The sequence below is a fragment of the Pan troglodytes genome, chromosome 5 (assembly GCF_028858775.2).
Source record: "Pan troglodytes isolate AG18354 chromosome 5, NHGRI_mPanTro3-v2.0_pri, whole genome shotgun sequence".
Lineage (NCBI taxonomy): Eukaryota > Metazoa > Chordata > Mammalia > Primates > Hominidae > Pan > Pan troglodytes.
In genome coordinates, this window is record NC_072403.2 from 161,657,983 (window position 1) to 161,683,096 (window position 25,114).

The following is a 25,114-nucleotide window of genomic DNA, read 5'->3' on the forward strand; positions in this document are numbered from 1 at the left end:
AGGCCCACCCATCTCACAGAGCAGCTCTGAGCAAAGGCAAGAGCGCTTTGGCCTTTGAGCAGTAGGACTTGCTCCTAATCTGCAATGTCAGTATTTTCTTGTGTTCAATAATTGTGCAGTGTAAAATTTAAGTGCAAAAACAGAACAAAATCAATGCAGTAGAAACCACCTTGAAACCACACCTAAGCAGTTGCAGGTCACTGCGCATAGAAAACGATTCAAAAATCCTTAAATACTCGTGGAAGTACCTCGAATAAAGTGCCAACCTACTATCCTAAACCTCTCCCTCTTGTCTCCCAAACAAATACTTTGCTTCAAAGTTAATACACACTGTCAGAGCCTGGAGTTGGAATTCTGAAAGACTCCAGTTTTAGTTTTGATGCCAATTGCCTAGCTTTGGTCAATTCAATTACGTGCATGATTAAGAATGAAGTTTGTGATACCTATTGTCAACGGCCCAGGAATCAGTTTTCTAGGTTCCTTCTGTGCTTTTGGTTACACCTATAATATTCTTCCCTTCCTCTTTACTCCTCAGAATCCTGCCTATCCTTCAAGGATCTGTTCTTTCCTTTACCATTTCCTGACGACCCCATCCAATGTTGATCTAAATCAACACCATTTTTTTTTCTTTTTTAAGACAGGGTCTCTGTGGCCCAAGCTGGAGTGCAGTGGTACAATCTCAGCTCACTGCAACCTCTGCCTCCACCTCCCAGGTTCACGTGATTCTCCCACCTCAGCTTCCAGGGTAGCTGGGACTACAGGTGTGCGCCACCATGCCTGGCTAATTTTTTTTTTTTTTTTTTTTTTTTTTTTTTGTAGAGACGGGATTTCACCATATTGGCCAGGCTGGTCTCGAACTCTTGACCTCAGGTGATCCAACTGCCTTGTCCTCCCAAAGTGCTGGGATTCAGGCGTGAGCTAGCATTTGATATCTAGACCACTAATGACATATATTTTGGATATATCTTATGTTAGTTTTCTCTAGATGCATATTCCTTCCCCATTAGAATGTAAATCCTACTGAATACAAGAGATATGACTTATTCAACTAAAAAATGAAGCTCTTTTACACTATAGGTATTCATAACTGTATGTTGGTTATTTCTTTAAAAAGGGCCATTATGCTACTGTTGTTTTTATGTGATATTGGTAGTCCTACTTCACAGGGACAGTTTACGGAAGCACTGCATGTAAATGCAATCCATCTGGGTCAGCTTTAGAGTTACCAGTTTCCTATCAAGGATTTGACTTTTTTCTTTTCTCCAAATGGAAGATCATCAAGAAACTGTAGAAAGATGAAATGGAAAATATTAAGTGGGTTACAGTCCCAAATCAACAATTTTATTCATGTTTAATACTGAAGTAAAGAACACGTTTTGGCCAGGCACGGTGGCTCACGCCTGTAATCCCAGCACTTTGGGAGGCCAAGGCAGGCAGATCACGAGGTCAGGAGTTCAAGACCAGCCTGGTCAACATGGTGAAACCCTGTCTCTACTAAAAATACAAAAATATTGGCTGGGCATGGTGGTGCGTGCCAGTAATTCCAGCTACTCGGGAGGCTGCGGCAGAATTGCTTGAACCGGGACCTGGGAGGTGGAGGTTGCAATGAGCCAAGATCATGCCACTGCATTCCAGCCTGGGCTACAGAGTGAGACTCCGTCTCAATCAAAAGCAAAAAAAACAAAAAGAAACCAGTTTTGCCTGTAGTTTCATTTATGGTCACATAATCCCAGAAAATAGGTAGTGTTGATTTTGGATTGGAAGCAGGCCAGTGTCACATTTTACAAAATCGGATAAGAACTAGAATTTGAAAATTGTGCTGATATAGTGGCACAGATGTCTTAGCTTTGTTTCCTTCTAAAAGATTACTGGAGGCCGGGCGCTGTGGCTCATGCCTGTAATCCCAGCACTTTGGGAGGCCGAGGCGGGCGGATCATAAGGTCAGGAGATCGAGACCATCCTGGCTAACACGGTGAAACCCCGTCTCTACTAAAAATACAAAAAATTAGCCGGGCGTGGTGGCGGGTGCCTGTAGTCCCAGCTACTCGGGAGGCTGAGGCAGGAGAATGGCCTGAACCCGGGAGGCGGAGCTTGCAGTGAGCCGAGATCGCGCCACTGCACTCCAGTCTGGGCGACAGAGCGAGACTCCGTCTCAAAAAAAAAAAAAAAGTTACTGGACTAGATGATGGCTGGATTCTGTCAGTCTCAGGTCTAATTAGGAGTCAGCTATTTGGACGCGACAAGCAATGTTCTCAGTGAGCTTCTCACTCATGGTCTTGCAGAGCTGAGAGCAATAAAGCCACGGTGGAATTTGTGAGGCTTAATTAGGTGGAAATGCACACTTACGTCGGGAGAATAACACGTTCACCAAAGGACACAGTGGTATTTTTTAACCAATCGCAACTCTGTACGTTGGTATTATTCTAAGGGAGCAAAGCTTTGCCCCAACCCCCACCCCCATGTCCTGGTACTCTTCCACTCTCTGAGAGCTTTAGAACCGGGGTTCCAAAGTCTCTGCTTAGCCTAACAGTGACGTGCTTGTCACAAAGCCAGAGGCCGGTGTACTCGGGTTAGAGAGGGCCTTTGTCGTTGGGTTTTATTCTTATTGTATTATTCGGGCTCCACCGACCCAAATATTAGTCAACTGGGTTGGGCGAGGTAGGACGGATGAAGCCCACCGTCTAACAATCTGGACATCTATAGGAGCAGATCCGCCGCTTGAAACAGCTGACCCAGCGACGACTGCGGAACCACTAGCAGCGTCTGCACAGATCGACCCCGCCATCCCGCCGTCCCGCTCGGTGACTGGAGACGCAGCCGGGAACGCGACTGATCAGGCTACCGAGCCGGGCCGCAGGGCGAAAGCGGTGCGGTCCGAGGCCTTAGAAAGGGACACGCAGCAGCGGCAGTGGCGCTGACTCAGCCCGGCCTCCCTGCAGTCCCCTGGCAGCGGTAGCAGCCACAGGGGCGGGCGGCTGGGCCACACGCCTCCCCCGCCCTCGGCCCCACCCGGCCGCACCCTAAGCCGCGCGGCATCGCAGAGCGCATGCGTGCCGCGGGGGATGCCGGGAGCGCGCAGTGGCGGCAGCGGCGGCGACGGCAGTAACAGCGGCAGCTACAGCGGGGACGCGAGCGGGGCGGTGACGGTGTGGGAGGTGGTCTCACTCTTGGGAAAACTGCTGGGCACCGTCGTCGCGCTGAAGGTGGTTCTGTACCTGCTCCGAGTGTGCTTAGCGATGGCCTGGAAATCCGGCGGCGCCAGCCACTCGGAGCTAATCCACAATCTCCGCAGTAAGTGCCACCTCCGCCCGTTGTAGGGCAGCTGGGGCAGGCTGGGCCTGGACCGGGTCCCCCTGGGCCGTCCGGAACGTTTTGTCTGTCCCCGCGCGCCTGTTGGAGGGCTTCGGCGCAGAGTTGCCCCGGTAGTCCCGAACGGCGTGCGCTTGCAGTCGCCTCCCTCGGGACCTGTCACTCGTCGACGACGTGGACTGGAAGGGGAGAGAAAGAGCCAGGGGCCGCTGCTGGTGGGGGCAGGGGCAGTCGTCTCCCTGCAGGCCCTGGGGGAGGGAGTGCAGTACAGGTGGTGCTGCTGTCACTCAGGTCCGCGTCCGGGTCCGGCTTGTGAGGGGCGTGCCTTCGGGGTGGGAGCGTGTGGGCTGGCGCTCAGGAGACCCCACCCTCGTCCCCTGCATTTTTCTCACCTTCCTCCTCCATAATCAACCTCGCTGCAAGCTTTCCCTCTTATGCAGCCTCCCCCGCCCTCCGTTTTTTCCCCTGGAGGGAGATGCCACCGTCTGATACAGGCGAGGGGAGGAAGATGAGAGTATTGCCATTGCAGATGCTGGGAGAAATTTCTCGGGCGGCTGTCCAGTGGAAAGCTCCGTGCGGGGCGGAGAAAGAACAGGGGATGCTGTTCCTGAGAGACTTGTATTTCAGGAGCCTTTGCAGGTCCTGGATCAGCAGAGGGTTGTGTGTCTGATGTTCTTTTTTCAGGGCTACCATAGGCTTTAAAAACCTTATGTGGAGTTTCTTTATATCACTCTCCTTAGTTACTGTATTCCTTCTTCTGATGATAATTTTAGGATAGGATGAGTGCTGTGTCACTTTCTTTTTTTAAATCGAAATGTAGCGTCCCCGTTTTGTTGGGAGACTACAAGGGCCGCAGTCTATAATAAACTCACTGGTCAGAATTTATAGCATTCTTCGCTACTATGCAGTAATCATATCTTGTCACATGGTATTTTTAATTGTCCTGTGTTACTTAGCTTTTCATGTGTTTGTCTTATTTCTCAACTCGATTTGTAATTTCCTTAACGGCTGGCACCATTAAAAAAAATTTTTTTTGGCCGGGCTCATTGGCTCACGCCTGTAATGCCAGCACTTTGGGAGGCCGAGGCGGGTGGATTACCTGAGTTCAGGAGTTCGAGACCAGCCAGGCCGACATGGTGAAACCCCATCTCTACTAAAAATACAAAAATTAGCCGGACGTGGTGGTGCCTGCCTGTAATCCCAGCTACTTGTGAGGCTGAGGCAGGAGAATCGCGTGAACCCGGGACGGGGAGGTTGCAGTGAGCCAAGATCTTGCCACTGCACTCCAGCCTGGGCAACAAGGGCGGAAACTCCGCCTCAAAAAAAAAAATTTTTTTTTTTGAATTTTCTCTAAGAATTTAATAGTCATCCCTTTTTTTCATAAATGCCCATTAAATGTCCGTTATATGCCTAAATCTATGCTAGACAGACAAAGGTAATTGAGAGAAATTAGGAGTACTGTTTGGCACATGGTTGGTACTTTTTTTTTTTTTTTTTTTGAGACAGAGACTCCCTCTGTAGCCCAGACTGGAGTGCAATGGCGCGGTCTTAACTCACTGCAACCTCCGCCTCCCAGGTTCAAACAATTGTCCTGTCTCAGCCTCCTGAGTGGCTGGGACTACAGGCGCCTGCCAGCACGCCTGGCTAATTTTTGTATTTTTAGTAGAGAAGGGGTTTCACTATGTTGGCCAGGCTGATGTCGAACTCCTGACTTCATGATCCGCCTACCTCGGCCTCCCAAAGTGCTGGGATTATAGGCGTGAGCCACCGCGCCAGGCCAGTACTTGATATATTAGTCATTTTGGATTTTTTTTTGGTGGGGGGACAATACTTAATGTGGAAACTGAGTCTTTAGTGTTTGGTAAGAGAGAATGTTGATTTTTTTTTTTTTTAGACAGGGTTTCACTGTCACCCAGGTTGGAGTGCAGTGGTGTGAGCTCGGCTCACTGCAACCCCTGCTTTCTGTGCTCAAGCGATTTTCCCACTTCAGCCTCCTGAGTACAGTGGTGCCACCATACCAGGCTAATTTTTTAGGGTTTTTTTTTTTTTTTTTGGTAGTTTATGAGATGGGGTCTTTGCTATGTTGCCCAGGCTGGTCTTGAACTCCTGGACTCAAGCAATTTGTTGGACTCAGGCTCCCAAAATTTTGGGATTACAAGAGTGAGCCACCGCACCTGGCCATGGTGAATGTTTAGATGTCAACATTTTTTTTTTTTTTGAGACAGAGTTTTGCTCTTGTTTCCCAAGCTGGAGTGCAATGGCGTGATCTTGGCTCACTGCAACCTCTGCCTCCTGGGTTCAAGCGATTCTTCTGCCTCAGCCTCCCGAGTAGCTGGGATTACAGGCACCCACTACCACGCCTGGCTAATTTTTAGTAGAAATGGGGTTTCACCATGTTGGCCAGGCTGGTCTCAAACTCTTGACCTAAGGTGATCTGCCTGCCTCGGCCTCCCAAAGTGCTTGAATTACAGGTGTGAGCCACCACGCCCAGCCTAGATGTCAATATTTTGTCAAGCATTGTCAGGTTCATTTTATGGAATGATGCTTGATTGGAAATGGACATTTATGTGCTACAACAGTAGTATGAAGTATGATTTGCGTTCTCATGGATGGCACATAAGCTCAATATGTTGTAAATATTTTTACGAAATCCCTTAACATGATCTCAGTGCCTTCTATTGCAGTATATGTACCTGAAACATTTTGTACACAAATTGTGATTAAGTAATTTTCCACCGGTAGGTTATCATAGTAGGCACTTGGCTGTGGCAGAAATTTGTAATCAATTAGGCTCTTAAAGTCTCTCCTTTTTTGGGCCAAATTTGTGGTAAGCCAAGACTAGATAGATCTTTTCCCGGTGGTTTCATAATCACTTTAATGTATTGCATTACTGTTCTTAGCTGAAATTTCTAAGGATGTTTTTCTGTCAGGAAATTTAATAAGGAATATTTAATATACATAGATGTTGATTTTGCAAATAGTTTTATACTAGATTTATGATTGGTAAGAGGAAATTAGAGTAGAATAGTTGTTTAGCCTCTTTTGTAACACTTGTGCAACTTTAGTTTCAACTTCTTGCTGAGGTAATTCTAGCTAATAGATTTCTTTTTATTAGCTTATTATAAAAGTAATACTTGCTCATGTGAAAATTGTAATTGACATAAAATTTGAAAATATTGCCTTCCTTCCTCATTATTCTGTGTATATTCTTCCTAAATTAAAGGCTTTTAATTGAAATCTTAGAAAAATATAAAAATGTGATTGTGTTGATGTTGAAATGAAAAGGGGCCTGCTTACTAGAAGGGGAAGGAAATTACATTTTTAATGGTTTTTTTTTTTTTTGAGACAGAGTTTCACTCTTATTGCCCAGGCTGGAGTGCAATGGCGCGATCTCAGCTCACCACAACCTCTGCTTCCCAGGTTCAAGCAATTCTCTGGCCTCAGCCTCCCGAGTAGCTGGGATTACAGGCAGGCGCCACCACACCCAGCTAATTTTGTATTTTTAGTAGAGACAAGGTTTCTCCATGTTGGTCAGCTGGTCTTGAATTCCCAACCTCAGGTGATCCGCCTGCCTCAGCCTCCCAAAGTGCTGGGATTACAGGCATGATCCACCACACCTGGCCAATAGTTTTTTTGTTTTGTTTTGTTTTTAAGAAATGAAGCTTAATATAATTTGTTAAGAATATTTTGTTTTCCTTTTGTATTAAAATCTATCATAATAGGACTGTGGTTGTATGATTTCATAGTTGATGCATCATTTATAGAATATTTCAGATTGTAATGGTAGATTTCTTATGTCATGGCTTATATTATAACCACTCTTAAGTAACTTAGAACAGTGACTAAAACTTGAGCATGCTTCAAAATCTCCTGAATCACCTGGAGAGCTTTTCAAAACACAGATTGCCGGAGCTTGAGAATTTGTATTTCTAACAGATTTGTAAGTGGTGCCACTGCTGGTCCAGGGACCACATTTTGAGAACCAGTGACATGGAGAATTGAAAATTATAAGGTTGAATTCTGCCAGCATTTCAGCTAAATCAGTTTTATGCTTTAGAATAATGTTTTAGAAAAAGTCTATAGCAGTCTTGCCCTATAGAGTGCTTGGTGATGTTCTCTATATTGTCCAGTGTGGTAGCTACTCGCTACATGTGGCATTTAACATTTGAAATGTGGACAACTGAAGAACCGAAATTCGATTTTTTAAAAAATTAACTTAATGAAATAACCACATGTATCCAGTAGTTACCATATTGGACAGCACAGGTCTCTAGAAATGAAAAAATACAATTATTTTATGATTATGGACTGGTAATGTGCTCGTGAAACAAATTAGCTTAATTTAAAACTGTGAGCCTGCTTAATCCAGGGAATGTGACTATTTAAATAATGTTTATATTAGAGTTTACTTCCTACTCGTATTGAGATAATTTCAAGCCATGGTAAAATTTAGGAAGATAGCCAGAGTAGGTGAGGTGATGTTCTGGAGCCAGGGGTATTTAAACCAGAGGGTTTGTGGGAGGTTAACTTAATGGATAGGCTTCAAATGCTATAGAGTAGTCCCTCCCTTATCCCATGGTTTTGCTTTCTGAAGTTTCAGTTACCCCAAGTCAACTGAGGTCTGAAAATATTAAATGGGAAATTCCTGAAACAAGCAATTCATAAGTTTTAAATTGTGTGCTGTTTTGAGTAGCGTGAGGAACTCTCTGGACGTCCCACTTGATCCTGCCCGTGACATGAATCATCCCTTTGTTCAGCATATCTATGCTGTCTACACTACCTGCCCGTTTGTCACTTAGTAGCCTATTTGGTTAGCAGTGACTGTCATAGTATCACAGGGCTTGTGTCCAAATAATCCTTATTTTACTTAATAATGGACCCAAAGTGCAAGAATAATGGTGCTGGCATGTAATTATACTTGTTCTATTTTATTCATTATTTTTGTTAATTTCTTAATTGTGCCTAATTTATAAACTAAACTTTATTATAGGTATGTTACGTATAGGAAGAAAACAACATACAGATGGTCCCTGACTTAACAGTGGTTTGACTTACAAGTTTTTTACTTTACTGGATGTAAACCTGTCATAAGGGACATAAACCTGTTATAAGTTAAGGAAGGCCGAGTGCGGTGGCTCACACCTGTAATCTCAGAACTTTGGGAGGCTGAGTCAGGAGGATCGCTTCAGTCCAGGAGTTTGAGACCAGCCTAGGCAACATAGTGAAAATAACATTTGTCATTTTCTGTACAAAAAATAAACAAAATTAGCTGGGCATTACGGTGCATGCCTGTAGTCTCAGCTACATGAGCTACGTAGGAGGCTGAGATGGGAGGATCACTTGAGCCCGAGAGGTTGAGGGTGCAGTAAGCCAAGATCATGCCACTGCACTCAAGCCTGGGTGATGGAGCAATACCTTGTCTCAAAAAAAAAAAAAAATGTTGAGTATCTGTATGGGCTGTATGGGCTTTGGTATTGTATGCGGTTTCAGGCATCTATTAAGGGTCTTGGACCGTATTTCCTGGGGGTAAAGGGAAACTACTGTACTGACCACTGAAAGCAATTGTTCTTTTATCTATTTTTATTTGTAAAAATAATTCAGTCCATTCCCCTAATGATCAATTGTTTCTACTTATGTTTCTTTTGCATTCTTGATTTTGTCATTTTACATATATAATGTTTATGGAATTTGTCATTTAGTCAGCTGATATTTTAGTGCTTTCTATATGACAGGCACTGGGGATACAGCAGTGAACAAAACAAACATCCACTCCCTCTTGTAGCTTCTAATGGGAGCAGCCAAGTATAGTATGTCACATGATAAGTGACAAAGTAGGGAGGGAGGACAGAGTGTGTGGGGCAGTAGGTTTATAGTTGTAGAGAAGGCCTCAGTAAGGTATCATTAGACCAAAGATTTGCTGGAGGAGTAGACACATATCACGCAGGTAGACTTGGGATAAGCATTCCAGGCAGAAGAAATAGCGAATTCCAGATTTGGATTTAGGATCTGGGAGAAAAGATTGGAGGCAAGGATCCAACACCAAGGTTTTAGGCCTTGGCAACTGGAATGATTTGCCATTTTCTAAATTGGAAATGGTGAGTGAGTGAGCAGCCACGTTTATTCTGTGAGGAGGGGACTGTGGGAGATCAGATTATTTTGAGGAATGCTTTTCTTATAAGACATTTAAGTCGAGATTTTTAGTAGGCATTTGAATATGCAAGAATTATGATGATTTATAGTTTTTATATCCTAAAAGCATTTACTTTTGTAAATAATGAAATTATTTTCTAATTCTATCTACAGCACCAGTTCTTAGCCACTAGTAGGTGTTGCTAGTAGAAAAGAGCATTTATTCTTACCCTTTTTTTTTTTTTTGAGACAGAGCCTCTTTCTGTCGCCCAAGCTGGAGTGCCGTGGCGTGATCTTAGCTCACTGCAACCTCTGTTTCCTGGGTTCAAGTGACTCCTCCATCTCAGCCTCCCGAGTAACTGGGACTACAGATGCACACCACCATGACTGGCTTTTTTTTTTTTTTTTTTTTTTTTTTTTTTGGTAGAGACGGGGTTTTGTCATGTTGCCCAGGCAGGTCTCAAACCCCTGGGCTCAAGTGATCCACCCGCCTCAGTCTCCAATATTGCTGGGATTATAGGCATGAGCCCCTGCGCCCAGCCAGCATTTACTCTTAATATTCCACTACTTTTGTATGCACATGGGAAAAATAGAACCAGCTGGTAAAATCCTAAGAAATTGGAGCCTCAAAGTCCAGAGGCCTTCTCATTTTGACTTATTTCAAGCCAGTCTTATGGATAGGTACTAGTAAGTAAACTTGAAATCCTATGTATATATTTAAATTTAAATTATATAAAAATAAATAAAATTGGCCGGGCGTGGTGGCTTATGCCTGTAATCCTAGCACTTTGGGAGGCCGAGGTGGGTGGATCACCTGAGGTCAGGGGTACGAGACCAGCTTGGCCAACAATGCAAAAACCCGTCTCTACTAAAAATACAAAAATTAGCTGGGCATGGTGACAGGAGCCTATAATCCCAGCTACTTGGAGGCTGAAGCAGGAGAATCGCTTGAACCCAGGGAGTGGAGTTTGCAGTGACCTGAGATCGCTCCATTGTACCCCAGCCTGGGTGAAAGAGCGAAACTGCCTCAAAATAAATACATAAATAAATAAAATTAAAAATTTATATCTTTAGTCATATTAGCCACATTTCAAGAGCTCAGTAGCCACATGGAGCTAGTGCCCACCCCGTTGGACAGTGCAGATAGGGAATAGATCTGCCATCACTGAAGGTTCTTTTGGATTGCAGTAGATCTTGATGCTTGGCTGTATTACATTCTGGTTAATGAGATCTTAGGCTGTAGGAGGGGAAAGATTCGATTGTGCTGTTACAAAAATATTTTTATTAATATTATATTTAGCTTTGGTTAAATGCTTTCAGGGTGGCAGTGTAAAACTAAAGATTATTGGATAAGAGTGATGAAGATAACAAGAGGATCAGCATCTTACATGGTGCTTTGAAGGGATGGAGGTGGTTTGGTTTAGCAAAACCTTTAGGGAGCAGTGGTGTTTAAATTTGAAGAAATGTCATGTAGTAGAGGGTCAAACCAGGACAAATGGGAGGCAGATTTTGGCTCATTATAAGTAAGTATTCACAAAGCTATCCTAACAATCAAAAAGTTGGCTTTGAAAAAGTGTTTTCTGTCACCAAATATGTTGAAGCAAAGAATGGTTGACCATTTCACTGTAAGGGATATTGTAGAAGGGATTTTGTCATCAGATTTGAATATACACTAGATCTCTAAGGACCCTTCCAAATCCAAGATTCTGTGATTTTTTTCCCCAGTGGTCCCTTGTACCTAGATTTTATGATTTAAAAAATATTTTATTTTATTTTTTGAGACAGAGTCTCACTCTGTTGCCTAAGCTGGAATGCAGTGGTGTGATCTTGGCTCACTGCAACCTCTGCCTCTCCGGTTTAAGTGATTCTCGTGTCTTAGCCTCCCGAGTAGCTGGGACTTACAGGCACGTGCCACCATACCCAGTTAATTTTTGTACTTTTAGTAGAGATGGGGTTTCACCATGTTGGCCAGGATGGCCTCGAACTCCTGACCTCAAGTGATCCACCCGACTTGGCCTCCCAAAGTGCTAGGATTACAGGAGTGAGCCACTGCACCCAACCAATTTTTTTCTTTCTTTCTTTCTTTCTTTTTTTTTTTTTCTGAGACAGAGTCTTGCTCTGTCGTCCAGGCTGGAGTGCAGTGGCGCAACCTCAGCTCACTGCAACCTCCGCCTCCCCGGTTCAAGCAATTCTCCTGCCTCAGCCTCCTGAGTAGCTAGGATTACAGGCATATGCTACCACGCCTGGCTAATTTTTGTATTTTTAGTAGAGGCGAGGTTTCACCATGTTGGCCAGGCTGGTCTCAAACTCCTGACTTTGTGATCTGCCCACCTCGGCCTCCCAAAGTGCTGGGATTACAAGCGTTAGCCACTGCGCCTGGCCCAATTTTTTTCTTTTTTTTAATAGTGTTATGGATTGCATGAAATTACTTGTGGAGTGTATGTGTTTTAGTAGCCAGCTACAGAAGTTTAACATTAACTTCTAATGTTACCTGCATTTTAGGTTTTGTATAACATTGTAGTTTGTTAGAGATGTAAAGGAATCCAAGGAACATATCCTTTGAGAAATAACATCTAAATACTATGTATCAATTAAAAGTTATTAAGGTATAGTGAAAGATCCATTTTATTTTTTTTCCCCATTGGTTGGCAGAGGAAGGTACATATTTTAAAATAATCTCTGGTACTTAGAGAATATGCTTTACCGTAACTTGCCATCACATAAAATTCTTCCTTAATTATATTGTGAATTTTTTTTTTCTTTTTTGAGATGGAGTTTTGCTCTTGTTGCCCAGGCTAGAGTGCAATGGCGCGATCTCGGCTCACGACAACCTCCACCTTGTGGGTTCAAGTGATTCTCCTACCTCAGCCTCCCGAATAGCTGGGATTACAGGCACATGCCACCATGCCCAGCTAGTTTTTGTATTTTTAGTAGAGACAGGGTTTCACCAAGTTGGCCAGGATGGTCTCAATCTCTTGACCTCGTGATCTGCCCGGCTCGGCCTCCCAAAGTGCTAGGATTACAGGCGTGAGCCACCGCGCCCGGCCATGTTGTGAATTTAAAACTAATTCCTTTCACATTTTTTCAGTACAGAAAGTACTTTGGGAGTGTCTCAGCCTCTACTTAGCATCTATCATGCCTAATCATTCTGAATGGGAAGAAAAAGGTGAAAGTTTTGTTAATTTCTTATTGTTTTTCCAGGCATGTTGATAGCAGAGAAGAAATGTGGGGTAGATGGTTAACAGCTATCCAAGTCTTATAAACTAATATAATAAGGTAATATTTCTTTTATTTAGATGTAACCTTGTAACAAGCTTAGAAAGTTTCTATATGACTTGAAATCTTTCTTATTTTCTTTCTTTCTTTCTTTCTTTCTTTTTTTTGAGATGGAGTTTTGTTCTTGTTGCCCAGGCTGGAGTGCAATGGCGGGATCTCAGCTCACTGCAACCTCCGCCTCCCTTGTTCAAGTGATTCTCCTGTTTCAGCCTCCCAAGTAGCAGAGATTACGGGCACCTGCCACCACATCTGGCTAATTTTTGTATTTTTAGTAGAGACGGGGTTTCACCATATTGGCCAGGCTGGTCTCAAACTCCTGACCTCAGGTGATCCACCCACCTCGGCCTCCCAAAGTGCTGGGATTACAGGCGTGAGCCACTGCGCCCGGCCTATTTTCTTACCTGTATTTTCAGTGCTTCATACCAACACAGGCCCTCTTTATTTTTTTATTTCTGCCAGAGTTTTCAGCATTTTAGATCATATATCTTAGAATAATCACTGATTCTTTCAGACCGTCATCAGATTAACTCAGCAGTTCTTACAAATGCCTTTCATAGCCATCCCTTTCACCATATTTTCATTGATACCATCCCAGCCCAGGTTCGTAGTTGAAACTTACAAGTAACATACCTGGTGTCTGATTGGTTGTCATACTTTTCATTTTCCCTCCTTTCAGATCCAATCCATTCTACACATTATACTGATTTTTTCCTAGTGTACTGATTTCTGTTATGTCACTTTGCTGCTTAGGCTTCTTAATGCTTACTGTATCAGGTGTAAACACCTTTTGCTTACCTTTCCAGGCCTTTTTAGAGTCTTATATAGCTTACTCCCATGCTCCAACTCCAATCCTGTTCTGCAGGCTGGTCTTATTTGCCTCTTCATATGCCTTGTGCATGAGGGTACATTGTTCAGTTGCTATAAAAAAAGACCAAACCACAATACCTTAAACAAAATAAGTTTCTGTCTCCCATAGCAGTCCAAACAGTTCAAGACTAATATGGTGGTTCCATGGTGCTGAAGACCTAGACTCCTCTCTTGTTGCTCTGCTCTTTCCCTCATCTACAAGGTTAAAGATAGTTTACCTTCACCATTTCCCTCTTCCAGCCAATGGGGAGGTAAGCAGGAGAAAAAGGAAAACACCCATTCCTTTTAAGAGCATGATCTGGGCCAGGTGTAGTGGCTCATGCCTGTAATCCCAGCACTTTGGGAGGTCGAGGTGGGCGGATCACGAGGTCAGGAGATCGAGACCATCTTGGCTAACATTGTGAAACCCTGTCTCTACTAAAAATACAAAAAATAGCTGGGCATGGTGGTGCATGCCTATAGTCCCAGCTACTCGGGAGGCTGAGGCAGGACAATCGCTTGAACCAGGGAGTCGGAGGTTGCAGTGAGCCAAGATCGTACCACTGCACTCCAGCCTGGCACAGAGCAAGACTCCGTCTAAAAAAACAAACAAAACAAAAAGAGCATGTTCTGGAAGTTGTATCCATAATTTCTACGTATGTTCCATTGACAAGAACTTAATTGTAAGGGTTCACATAATCACAGGGAGACTAACTGGGAATGCACCCAAATAATTCTATCACTATATACTGGATTATAGAGGATGCAGGTAAAAAAGTGTGTGTGTGTGTGTGTGTGTGTGTGTATACACACATATATAAAACTGATATAACTATATGAAGGAAGGGGATAGGTTTGTGTTGTGTAAATACTCATCCATCTTGGCAGGAGGTCAGCAGATGATGTCTAAAGTAGATAAAACATGAAATACACACACACACACACACACACACACACAAAATTTTATCACTATGAAAGTAAAGCAGTCCTTGCTGTATCTTGCTAATTGTAAGGGTGATGTGTGTGTGTGTGTGTGTACATATATATATACACATACATACTATCTATGATAGGAGAATTGAGAATATTAATTTTTAATCAAGTAATATATGTACATATTTAAAAGATACAGAATAAGATGAGCTTATAATGAAAAACAACATTCTTCGCCATTCCCAGACTCATTGCTTAGAGTGAACCACTTTTAACTGTTTTTGGTTCTTGTGATTATCTTCATATCTCTAAATCATATGCTTAAACTGATGTTTCATGTTTTATCTACTTTAGACATCATCTGCTGACCTCCTGCCAAGATGGATGAGTATTTACACAATACAAACCTATCCCCTTCCTTCATATAGTTATATCATAGTTTTTGGTTCCTCTTTTGTGGTTACCTTTGTAACTTTAAGTAATAGACTTTAACCTCTGTTTCTTGTTCCATAATTTATAAACTGACACTACCTCTTAACCCATCTACTTGGTAAGAAAGGGTATTAGGGAGTTCCCGCTCTCATTTCCTAATTGATTGACAGTTCTTTTACATTGTCAAAGTTGATAACACTTACATTTTGTTTTGAGCAGTAAATAAATCTTCTGCACCTTATTGTTGATTTCAAAAGTTGAAAATCAGTAGCCATCATTAATATTTATGACTGTATCCATACTTTGCTGAACGATGTAGTGTATTGAGTTTATTCCTTGCCCTTTGTTTCCTATATTACAGACCTTTCTGCTATTGAAGACTGTCAAATGTTTTTCCTTTGTTTTTTAATGCTTCATCAGTTGCTTTAAATCTTGCTACATTTTAGTTTTCCTTATATGTAAATCATAACTCTTGTATAGTGTTTTTTTTTTTTTCCTGGAATTTGATTTATCCTCTGTGCCCGTTTTCACCCACGCTTCAAGTTGGGAAAAGAAACATATTTTTCTTACCATGACCCTAATTTTTTCAAGGTTTTTATTATTTGGCTGATAGCTTGGATTCTATTGTAGTCTCCTTTTTGAATCCTGTTTTCATTTGGATCAGTTGCATATTTGGACCAACATTAGCCATTATTATAATCATTTAATTAGGGTCTTTAGACCCTAGGGCGGCAAGCAGATCGGGTATGGGTGGCTCTCAAGCTGTCCTCTATTTCAGAAAAGCCTAATGGTAATTGCACATTTACCCCTAATTAGCCTGTACATGCAAAGTAAAACATCAAATTACTTTTCTGTTTGTTAGAAATATTTTAGAGCGCTGGTAATCTATGGTATATATATATCTATGATATATATATACCATAGATTACCAATGACAGAAAAATTATTTAATAACTTAGTAAATATATAATAGTTTGGTTTAAGCATCTTTTAGAACATGGGATCCTGGGCAAAAATAAATAATAAGAAACTTGTGAAAATTTTGGAAACCACCCAGTAATGCCTAAAAAAGCTTTATTCTGAGACGTGATGGGTTCAGCTTTTTAATAAATGGCTGATGGCATGCTATTAATAACAATTTAGAGTTTTTAGTAACTTCCATATGCCTTCATATCTATAGAGCCAAAGAAGCTCACATAAATTTCATAGAAGTATATTATCGAGCTTGAAGGAAGTGATTTCTTTAATTTACTTTGATTTTTAGAATGTGCCTCAAGTAAAATCTTTAAGATGTCACACTTTAAGTATCCATCTAGAGAAGAATGAATACAGTGAATATGATGATGGTTTCAAAAATTGATGAATAATTGGCAGTGTTGAGTGAAGCTGCCTAACCTGAAAAAAATAAAGCTTGAGGTAGTCCTGATTTATCTTTATGTAAAAAATGGTTGACTAGATAGAAATTCAATATATTCTTTGTGGCTTCAGAGAATAACCCTAAGAGTTTCATGTGAGTGAATTATGAAAAGGGAGATTTATCTTAATACAGGGAAATTGTCTAATAATCAGAGTGGTCTGAATGAGCTAGTAAGAACCACAATAATGGAACTCTTTTAGAAGAGAATATGGTACCAATTTATGAAGTTAGACTCAATGGCTCCTAAAGCCTCTTGTGACTTTGAAAGTCTATGAATCACCCTCTGGGATTTGAATTAATTTCAGGGGAAATGAACCACTCAAGAATTATTTTGGGAAATGAATTAGTAGAACTCACTAAGCTATTTGAATATGTTAGTAGCAGTATAGTGAAGTGATCATAGAAATCTAACATCTTAATTTGAATAACCCTACCCCTTATTTGCTCTGTTATCTTGGACTACTTAACTAGTCTTTCTAACCTCAATGTTATGATCTGTCAAATGAAATAATAATAGTGCCTACTTTATAGGCTTATTTGAGACAACATAAGATTCTGTTTATTAGTACTGTATCTTTCACATGGTAAACATTAAGCGAATATCACTGCTATTATTACTCTGCTTTTAAAACTTTAAAAAAAAAATGCTTTTAGGCTAGGGACAGGGGCTCACACCTGTAATCTCAGCTGAGGTGGGAGGATCACTTGAGGCCAGAAATTTGAGACCAGCCTGGGCAACATGGCAAGACCCACTCTCTAAAAAAAAACTTTTAAAAATTAGCCGAGTGTGGTGGCATGCACATGTAGGCCTAGGTGTTGGGGTGGCTAAGGCAGGAAGAGCACTGGAACTCAGGAGTCTGAGGTTATAATAAACTATGATGGTGCCACTGCACTCCAGCCTGGGCAACAAAGCCAGACCATATCTCTTTAAAAATTAAAAAATGGGGCCAGGCGCGGTGGCTCAACGCCTTTAATCCCAGCACTTTGGGAGGCCGAGGCGGGTAGATCACGAGATCAGAAGATCGAGACCATCCTGGCTAACACGGTGAAACCCCGTCTCTACTAAAAATACAAAAAATTAGCCAGTCGTGGTGGCGGGCGCCTGTAGTCCCAGCTACTCTGGAGGCTGAGGCAGGAAAACGGCGTGAACCCGGGAGGCGGAGCTTGCAGTGAGCCGAGATCGCGCCACTGCACTCCAGCCTGGCGAGAGTGAGATTCCATCTCTAAATAAATAAATAAATAAATATAAAAAATAAAATAATGCGGCCAGGTGTGGTGGCTCACGCCTGTAATCCTAGCACTTTGGGAGGCCGAGGCGGGCGGATCCACGAGGTCAGGAGATCGAGACCATCCTGGCTAACACGGTGAAACCCCGTCTCTACTAAAAATACAGAAAATTAGCCGGGTGTGGTGGCGGGTGCCTGTAGTCCCAGCTACTCGGGAGGCTGAGGCAGGAGAATGGCGTGAACCCGGGAGGTGGCGCTTGCAGTGAGCCAAGATCGTGCCACTGCACTCCAGCCTGGGAGACAGAGCGAGACTCTGTCTCAAAAAAAAAAAAAAAATTAAAAAATGCTTTCAATGTTTTATTCTAATTACCTTTTTGGGTAGCTTGCCTATGCTTCTTCGTGTAGAAATAATATTTTCTATTTGGGTAATTTATCCAAAATTTATATTTTAAAATGGAAAGACCATATAAGTTTGTCTTTGCTAGTTTCTTACTATTTACATTGTTTTCTCTATTTGATGTGCCTTTTTTGCTAATTACATTGTTTTCTCTATTTGATGTGCCTTTTTTGCTAATTTTAAAAAATATTCATTGTTACTTGGAAAGTTTGTATTTATACCCTTTATAGTGTCGTTAATTGACCTTATTTTTTTATTTTTTATTTTTTTGCTAAGCATGATGGCTCATACCTGTAATACCAGCACTTTGGGAGGACGAGGAAGGTGGATCACCTAAGGTCAGGAGTTTGAGACCAGCCTGACCAACATGGTGAAACTCTGCCTGTACTAAAAATACAATATTAGCTGGGTGTGGTGGTGGGCATCTGTAATCCCAGCTACTTAGGAGGCTGAGGCAGCAGAATTGCTTGAACCCGGGAGGTGGAGGTTGCCGTGAGTGGAGATCGCGCCACTGAACTCCAGCCTGGGCAACAAGAGTGAAACTCTGTCTCAAAAAAAAAATAAAATTTTTTTTTTTACTATCTGGTTTATCAGTATGAAATGGTATGCTTTGATTCCTTCTATTACCTGTACAGCAGTCAGTGATCTAATTATACTTTCTCTTTTTTCCTCCTCCCATTGTTTTTAGTTGTATTCTTTCTACTTTGTCAGAACATGTAACATTTAAGTGCTATTATTTCACCCATGTTCCTATCCTTATTTCTGTCTTTGCTATACAATTGGGTATGTGTCCTTTGCCAACATATCCCTGGTTATCTCTTGGTTAGATGAAACACATCCTCTAGAAGATTCCTCAGAAAGGGCTTGTGTGTACAGCATTCTCTGAGTTCCTGCATATTCAAAATGGTTTTTTTCCTTCCTATGGCCTTGATATTTGAAGGACAGCTTGGCTGGGTATAAAATCGTTGGCTTACACTTAAAAAAAAATCAGCTTTATTGAGGTATAAGTTATATAAAAATTCACCAGTTGTAAGAATACAATTTGAAAAATGTGACAAACAGAAAGTGTAACCACCAACTTCATTATGATGTGGAACATGGGTCAGCAAACTACAGGCCACAGACAAAATTTGGCCTGCTGCCTGGTTTTATAAATTTTTATTGGAACACAGCCACACTTTCATTTATATAGTGTTTCTGGCTGTTCTTGCATCACAGTGGTAGTGCTTAGTAGTTGCAACAGAGATTATACGGCTTGCAAATCCTAAAATGTTTACTATTTGGACCTTTACAGTTGTTTGCTGATCTCTGCTATAGAATGTTTCTTTCACCCAAAAAGTTTTCTGGTGTCTCTTTGTAATTAATCTCCTCCCTTCTCCTATCCTCTAGCAACTACAGACGGGCCTTCTACCACTATGGTTTTGGCTTTTCTAGAATGTGTTAAAAATGGAATCATGTAGTCTCCTCGCCTGGCTTCTTTCACTTAGATTAGTGCTTTTGAGATTCATTCAAGCTGAGTGTGGTGGCTCACATCTGTAATCCCAGCACTTTGGGAGGCTGAGGCGGGTGGATCACGAGGTCAGGAGTTCAAGACCAGCCTGGCCAACACAGTGAAACCCTGTCTCTGCTAAAAATACCAAACTTAGCTGGGCGTGGTGGCAGGCGCTTATAATCCCAGCTACTTGGGAGGCTGAGGCAGGAGAATCACTTGAACCCAGGAGGCAGGTTGCAGTGAGCCGAGATCACGCCACTGCACTCCAGCCTGGGCAACAGAGGAAGACTCCTTCTCAAAAAAAAAGAAAAAGAAATTCATTCATGTTGGGTATATCAGTAATTCACTCTTTTTTTTTTTTTTTCCTGCTGCTCTTCAACTCAGGCTCAAGTGATCCTCCTACCTTGGCCTCCCACAGTGCTGGGATTATAGGCATGAGTCACCGCACCCAGCCGTTCACTCCTTTTTATGGTGACTTGCACTTTCTTTCCTTGAATTTCTTGAAAATGCTGCCTTATTCTTACTTTGCTTTGAATCTTGCTCTTAATTTTTATTTTTATTTATTGAGACAGGGTCTCACTCTGTCACCCAGGCTAGGGTGCAGTGGCATGATCAGGGCATACTGCAGCCTTGACCTCCCAGGCTCAAGCAATCCTCCCACCTCAGTCCCCTGAGTAGCTGGGTCTACAGGTATGTGTCACTACATCCAGCTAATTTTTTAAGTTTTTTGTAGAGATGGGGTCTCTTCATGTTGCCCAGGCTGGTCTCGAACTCCTGGACTCAAGTGATCCACCCACCTTGGCTTTCTAAATTGCTGGGATTCCAGACGTGAGCCACTGCATCTGGCTTGTTTGTTGCTCTTAAGAAATCTGTAGTGACCTAATTTTTTGTTCGTTTGTTTGTTTGTTTTGAGACGAAGTCTTGCTCTGTCACCCAGGCTGGAGTGCAGTGGTGCGATCTTGGCTCACTGCAACCTCCACCTCCCAGGTTCAAGCGATTCTCCTGCCTCAGCCTTCTGAGTAGCTGGGATTACAGGTGTGCACCACCACACCCGGCTAATGTTTGTATTTTTAGTAGAGATAGGGTTTCGCCATGTTGGCCAGGCTGGTCTTAAACTCCTGACCTCAGGTGATCCACCCACCTTGGCCTCCCAAAGTGCTGGGATTACAGGCATGAGCCACCATGCCCGACCTGTTTGTTTGTGTTTTGAGACAGGGCCTTACTCTGTTGCCCAGGCTGGAGTACAGTGGCATGATCACAGCTCACTGTAGCCTCAACTTACTGAGCTTAAGTGATCCTGCCACCTCAACCTCCAAGTAGCTGGGACCACAGGCACATGGCACCACACCTGGCTAATTTTCAAATTTTTTTAAAGAAACGGGGTCTCCCTATGTTGCCCAGGCTGGTCTTGAGCTCCTAGGCTTAAGCAATCCTTTTGCCTTGGTCTCCCAAAGTGCTCGGATTACAGGCATGAGCTACCGCACCTGGCCCCTAATTTTTAAAATTCTTATTATAATAGGTGATTTGATCTTTTTGTCTTGAATTTTTTTTTTTTTTTTTTGAGATGGAGTCTCACCCTGTCACTCAGGCTGGAGCGCAGTGGCATGATCTTGACTCACTGCAACCTCCGCCTCCCAGGCTCAAGTGATCCTCCTACCTTAGCCTCTGAGTAGCTGGGATCACAGACATGCACCACCATGCATGGCTAATTTTTTTTTTTTCTTTTTTAATTTTTTTAAAGACACAGCCTCGCTCTGTTGCTCATGCTTGAGTGCATTGGCACGATCTCGGCTCACTGCAGCCTCCTTCTCCTGGGTTCAAGCGATTCTTGTGCCTCGGCCTCCTTAGGAGCTGGGATTACAGGCATGTGCCACCACGCCCAGCTAATTTTTGTATTTTTAGTAGAGATGGGGTTTCGCCATGTTGGCCCTATTGGTCTTGAACTCCTGACGTCAAGTGATCCGCCTGCCTCAGCCTCCCAAAGTGCTAGGATTACGGACGTTAGCCACCGCGCCAGCCTGGCTAATTATTTTTGCCTTGATGTTTTGAGAATTTTTTTCCTTTCCTTTAAAATAGTTTCATTAGAATGTATTTTGAAGTTAATTCTTCCTGGTAATATGTTTACTTCCTGGCACGTTTTCTTAGAGTATAGTTTTAAATACTGGTTTTCTTTAATCAGCAGAAATGTTTTTATTTGCATTTAGTTTTCTTTTTACATTAGATTTGAGTGGCATTGGTTTGATTGGTTTTTTTCTTTTTCCTACTTTTAGGCATTTTGTGGACAGAGTTCATTGTGTACCCCCTCCTGTTAGTATAGCATCCTGCACCTTCTTTAATGGATGATGATATTGGTAGTGGGGAGGAAAAGGGGAGTTAGCACCTATTTGTGCAGGATTCTTTTTTTTTTTTTTTTTTTTTTTTTTTTTTGAGACTGAGTCTTACTCTGTCACGCAGGCTGGAGTTCAGTGGCATGATCTCGGCTCACTGCAACCTCAGCCTCCGGGTTCAAGCAGTTCTCCTGTCTCAGCCTCCTGAGTAGCTGGGATTACAGGGGTGCGCCACCACACCTGGCTAATTTTTGTATTTTTAGTAGAGATGGGGTTTCACCATGTTGGACAGGCTGGTCTCAAACTCCTGACCTTAAGTAATTTGCCCGCCTGGGCCTCCCAAAGTGCTGGAATTACAGGTGTGAGCTACCGTGCCTGGCCTTGAGACAGGGGTCATGCTTTCTCACCCAGGCTGGAGTGCAGTGGTATGATCATACCTCACTATAACCTCAAACTCCTGGGCTCAAGCAATTCTCCCACCTCAGCCTCCTGAGTATTTATGACTACATGGTTGTGCCATGATCCCCAGCTAATTAAATTTTTTTTTTTTTTTTTTTTTTTTTTTTTTGTGGAGACAGGGCCTATGTTGCCTTGCCTGGTCTCAAGCCGCTGGGCTCAAGCTATCCTCCCTGTTGGCCTCCCCAGGCTTTGAGATTACAGGCATGGGCCGCTGCACCCGGCCTTAATCTCAGCTAATTGTTGGGGAAGGCAAATATATATTATTGATCTTGCTTTCCTTCCTGAGAAATTCACGTCTCCTGGCTCTACAACAGTCAACAATATGGTCTGGTCTTCATTCTGCCTCTGTGATGCTCATCATCTTTGATGGCTGTTTTCTTTGCATATCTTTTAGATGTTGGCTTTGTCTTCTCTACTTATTCTCTGGCCACTTTGAATTCACTTTGATTGCTTTAGTTGCCATCCATAATAAATAGAAATCTTTATTCTAGATCTCTTTCCTGAGCTCCAGATCCATGTGTCCAGCTGACTACAGAATATCTCCAGTTGTATGATCTGAAACCCCTAACTTTTTACCCCTTAACTTTGATCCTTCTACAGGATTTCTTAAATTGGTAAATGGCATCAGCGTATCAGTGATAACCTCCACTCCCACCCCCAAATCCAGTCAGTCAGGTATATATTACCTACCAAATATAACTCATTATCCTTCTAGTTTTCTGTGTCCTTGCTGTTACTAAAGACCAGGTTGGGCTGGGCACGGTGGCTCACACCTATAATCCAGCTTTGGGAGGCTGAGGTGGGTGGATCATGAGGTCAGGAGATAAAGGCCAGCCTGGCTAACACAGTGAAACCCCATCCCTACTAAAAATACAAAAAATTAGCTGGGTGTGGTGGCATGCACCTGTAGTCGCAGCTACTTGGGAGGCTGAGGCAGGAGAATCGCTTGAACCTGGGAGGTGGAGGTTGCAGTGAGCCGAGATCGCACCACTGCACTCCAGCCTGGGCTACACAGCAAGACTCCGTCTCAAAAAAAAAAAAAAAAAAAAGCCGGGTCCAGTGGCTCACACCTGTAATCCCAGTGCTTTGGGAGGCCGAGGTGGGCAGATCACAAGGTCAGGAGATCGAGACCATCCTGGCTAACATGGTGAAACCATGTTTCTAAAATACAAAAAATTAGCCAGGCGTGGTGGCGGGCGCCTGTAGTCCCAGCTACTCGGGAGGCTGAGGCAGGAGAATAGCGTGAACCCAGGAGGCAGAGCTTTCAGTGAGCCGAGATTGCGCCACTGCACTCCAGCCTGGGTGACAGAGCGAGACTCTGTCTCAGAAAAAAAAAGAAACCAGGTTGCCATTACCTGGGCCATTACAACAACTTCCAATCATTTCTCTTCCAGTTCAGTCTCTATAGCACAGCTGGTGTAATTATTCTAAAATATCTCTGATCATGTCTCTCTCTTCTGAAAATATTTGCCTCATTTGTTTCAGAAAATGGAATCATCAAGACAGATAAAGTATTTGAAGTGATGCTGGCTACAGACCGCTCCCACTATGCAAAATGTAACCCATACATGGATTCTCCACAATCAATAGGTAAGCTTTAGATTTCTGAAAATATCATAGTTTTCATCATTTACTTTATGATTTTTGGAAGTAGAAAAAGCCTGGGACACAGATATTTATCTATTATTACCTTCTTAATTTGAATTTTATGACTCAGCAAGTTTCATAATCCCAAACATACCTATTTTAATAAAATTATGTATGTTTTTCTGTTTTCTCGAACAATATATAATATGTATAAAGAATTAAAAACATTTTTTGAAATAAAATATTTTAGTGAAAAAAACTTTTGTATTTGGAGACGGAGTCTCATTCTATCATCCAGGCTGGATTGCAGTGGCACAGTATCGGCTCACTGCAACCTTCACCTCCTGGGTTCAAGCAGTTTTCCTGCCTTAACCTCCCGAGTAGCTGGGATTACAGGTGCATGCCACCACGCCTGGCTAATTTTTTGTATTTTAGTAGAGATGGGGTTTCAGCGTGTTGCCCAAGCTGGTCTCGGAACTCCTGAGCTCAGGCAAACCACCCGTGTTGGCCTCCCAAAGCACTAGGATTACAGGCATGAGCCACCACACCCTGCCATAAAAAAAAACTTTTAATGAAAACTTACAGTATTAGCCGAGTGCTGAGTTTTCTTTAGGGGCCTTAGTGTTGACTAAAGATTAGTTTTCAGGTTAGGATTAATTTTTTAAATCAATATTTAAATCAGTAAGTGTGCTTAAGTTATTAATGACTTCTCTGCTTTATTTGCCCTGATTTTTTGGCTTGTGTTTGTTTTTAGAAAGTCTTGTATTTAACTCCTTCTCCTGAAGCAGGTTTTGCTGAACTGCTGAGCCTTGGCAGTGGGCGCCTTTGAGGCTTAGAAGTGCCTCAGGATTCTGTCAGTCGGCTGCCATGCTATCTTGTTTTGACGCACTATAACAGTCAGCAGAGAAGATCCTGGGGAGCTTCTGAACCCCGAAGGCACCTGCTACCACCGCTCAGTGAAACTTGCTTCAGAGGCAGAAAGAAGCAGGTAAATACGTTTTGAGAAAGCAACACCAGAAGAAAAGAAACTAAAAGTTAAGAACCACGAAAAGATTGTGTGAATTAACATTAGATGATAAGATAAAGAATAAAATGAAGTATTTTATTGGTCTTTTAAGCTACTTTTTCAGTTATTCTAGTTTTTTTTTAAGTTGACAGAAATATGAAGCAATTTAATTTTGCACAGACTTTGTATACCTATTACATATGAAAACTTATTTTTAAAAAACAATCTGAAGGAAAAACAAGCCAAAAATATATCAACTCTCAACTTACTGAAATTCT

General features: G+C 42.4%; 1 protein-coding gene across 6 annotated transcripts in view; it reads left to right on the forward strand.

The window, feature by feature from the left end:
• Window positions 1-2,749: 2,749 nt before the first annotated feature.
• The window catches only part of PCMT1 (protein-L-isoaspartate (D-aspartate) O-methyltransferase), a 58,489-nt gene continuing 36,124 nt past the window's right edge, over window positions 2,750-25,114 (forward strand). For all 6 annotated transcript variants that reach the window (XR_010157790.1, XM_063812672.1, XM_001173392.4 and 3 more), the window contains exons 1-2: window positions 2,750-3,291; window positions 23,729-23,833. Coding sequence is in view for 5 of the 6 variants with exons in the window: in XM_063812672.1 (XP_063668742.1) it covers window positions 3,063-3,291; window positions 23,729-23,833 (334 nt within the window). In the remaining variant the exon portion in view is untranslated. The remainder of the gene's footprint in view (window positions 3,292-23,728; window positions 23,834-25,114) is intronic.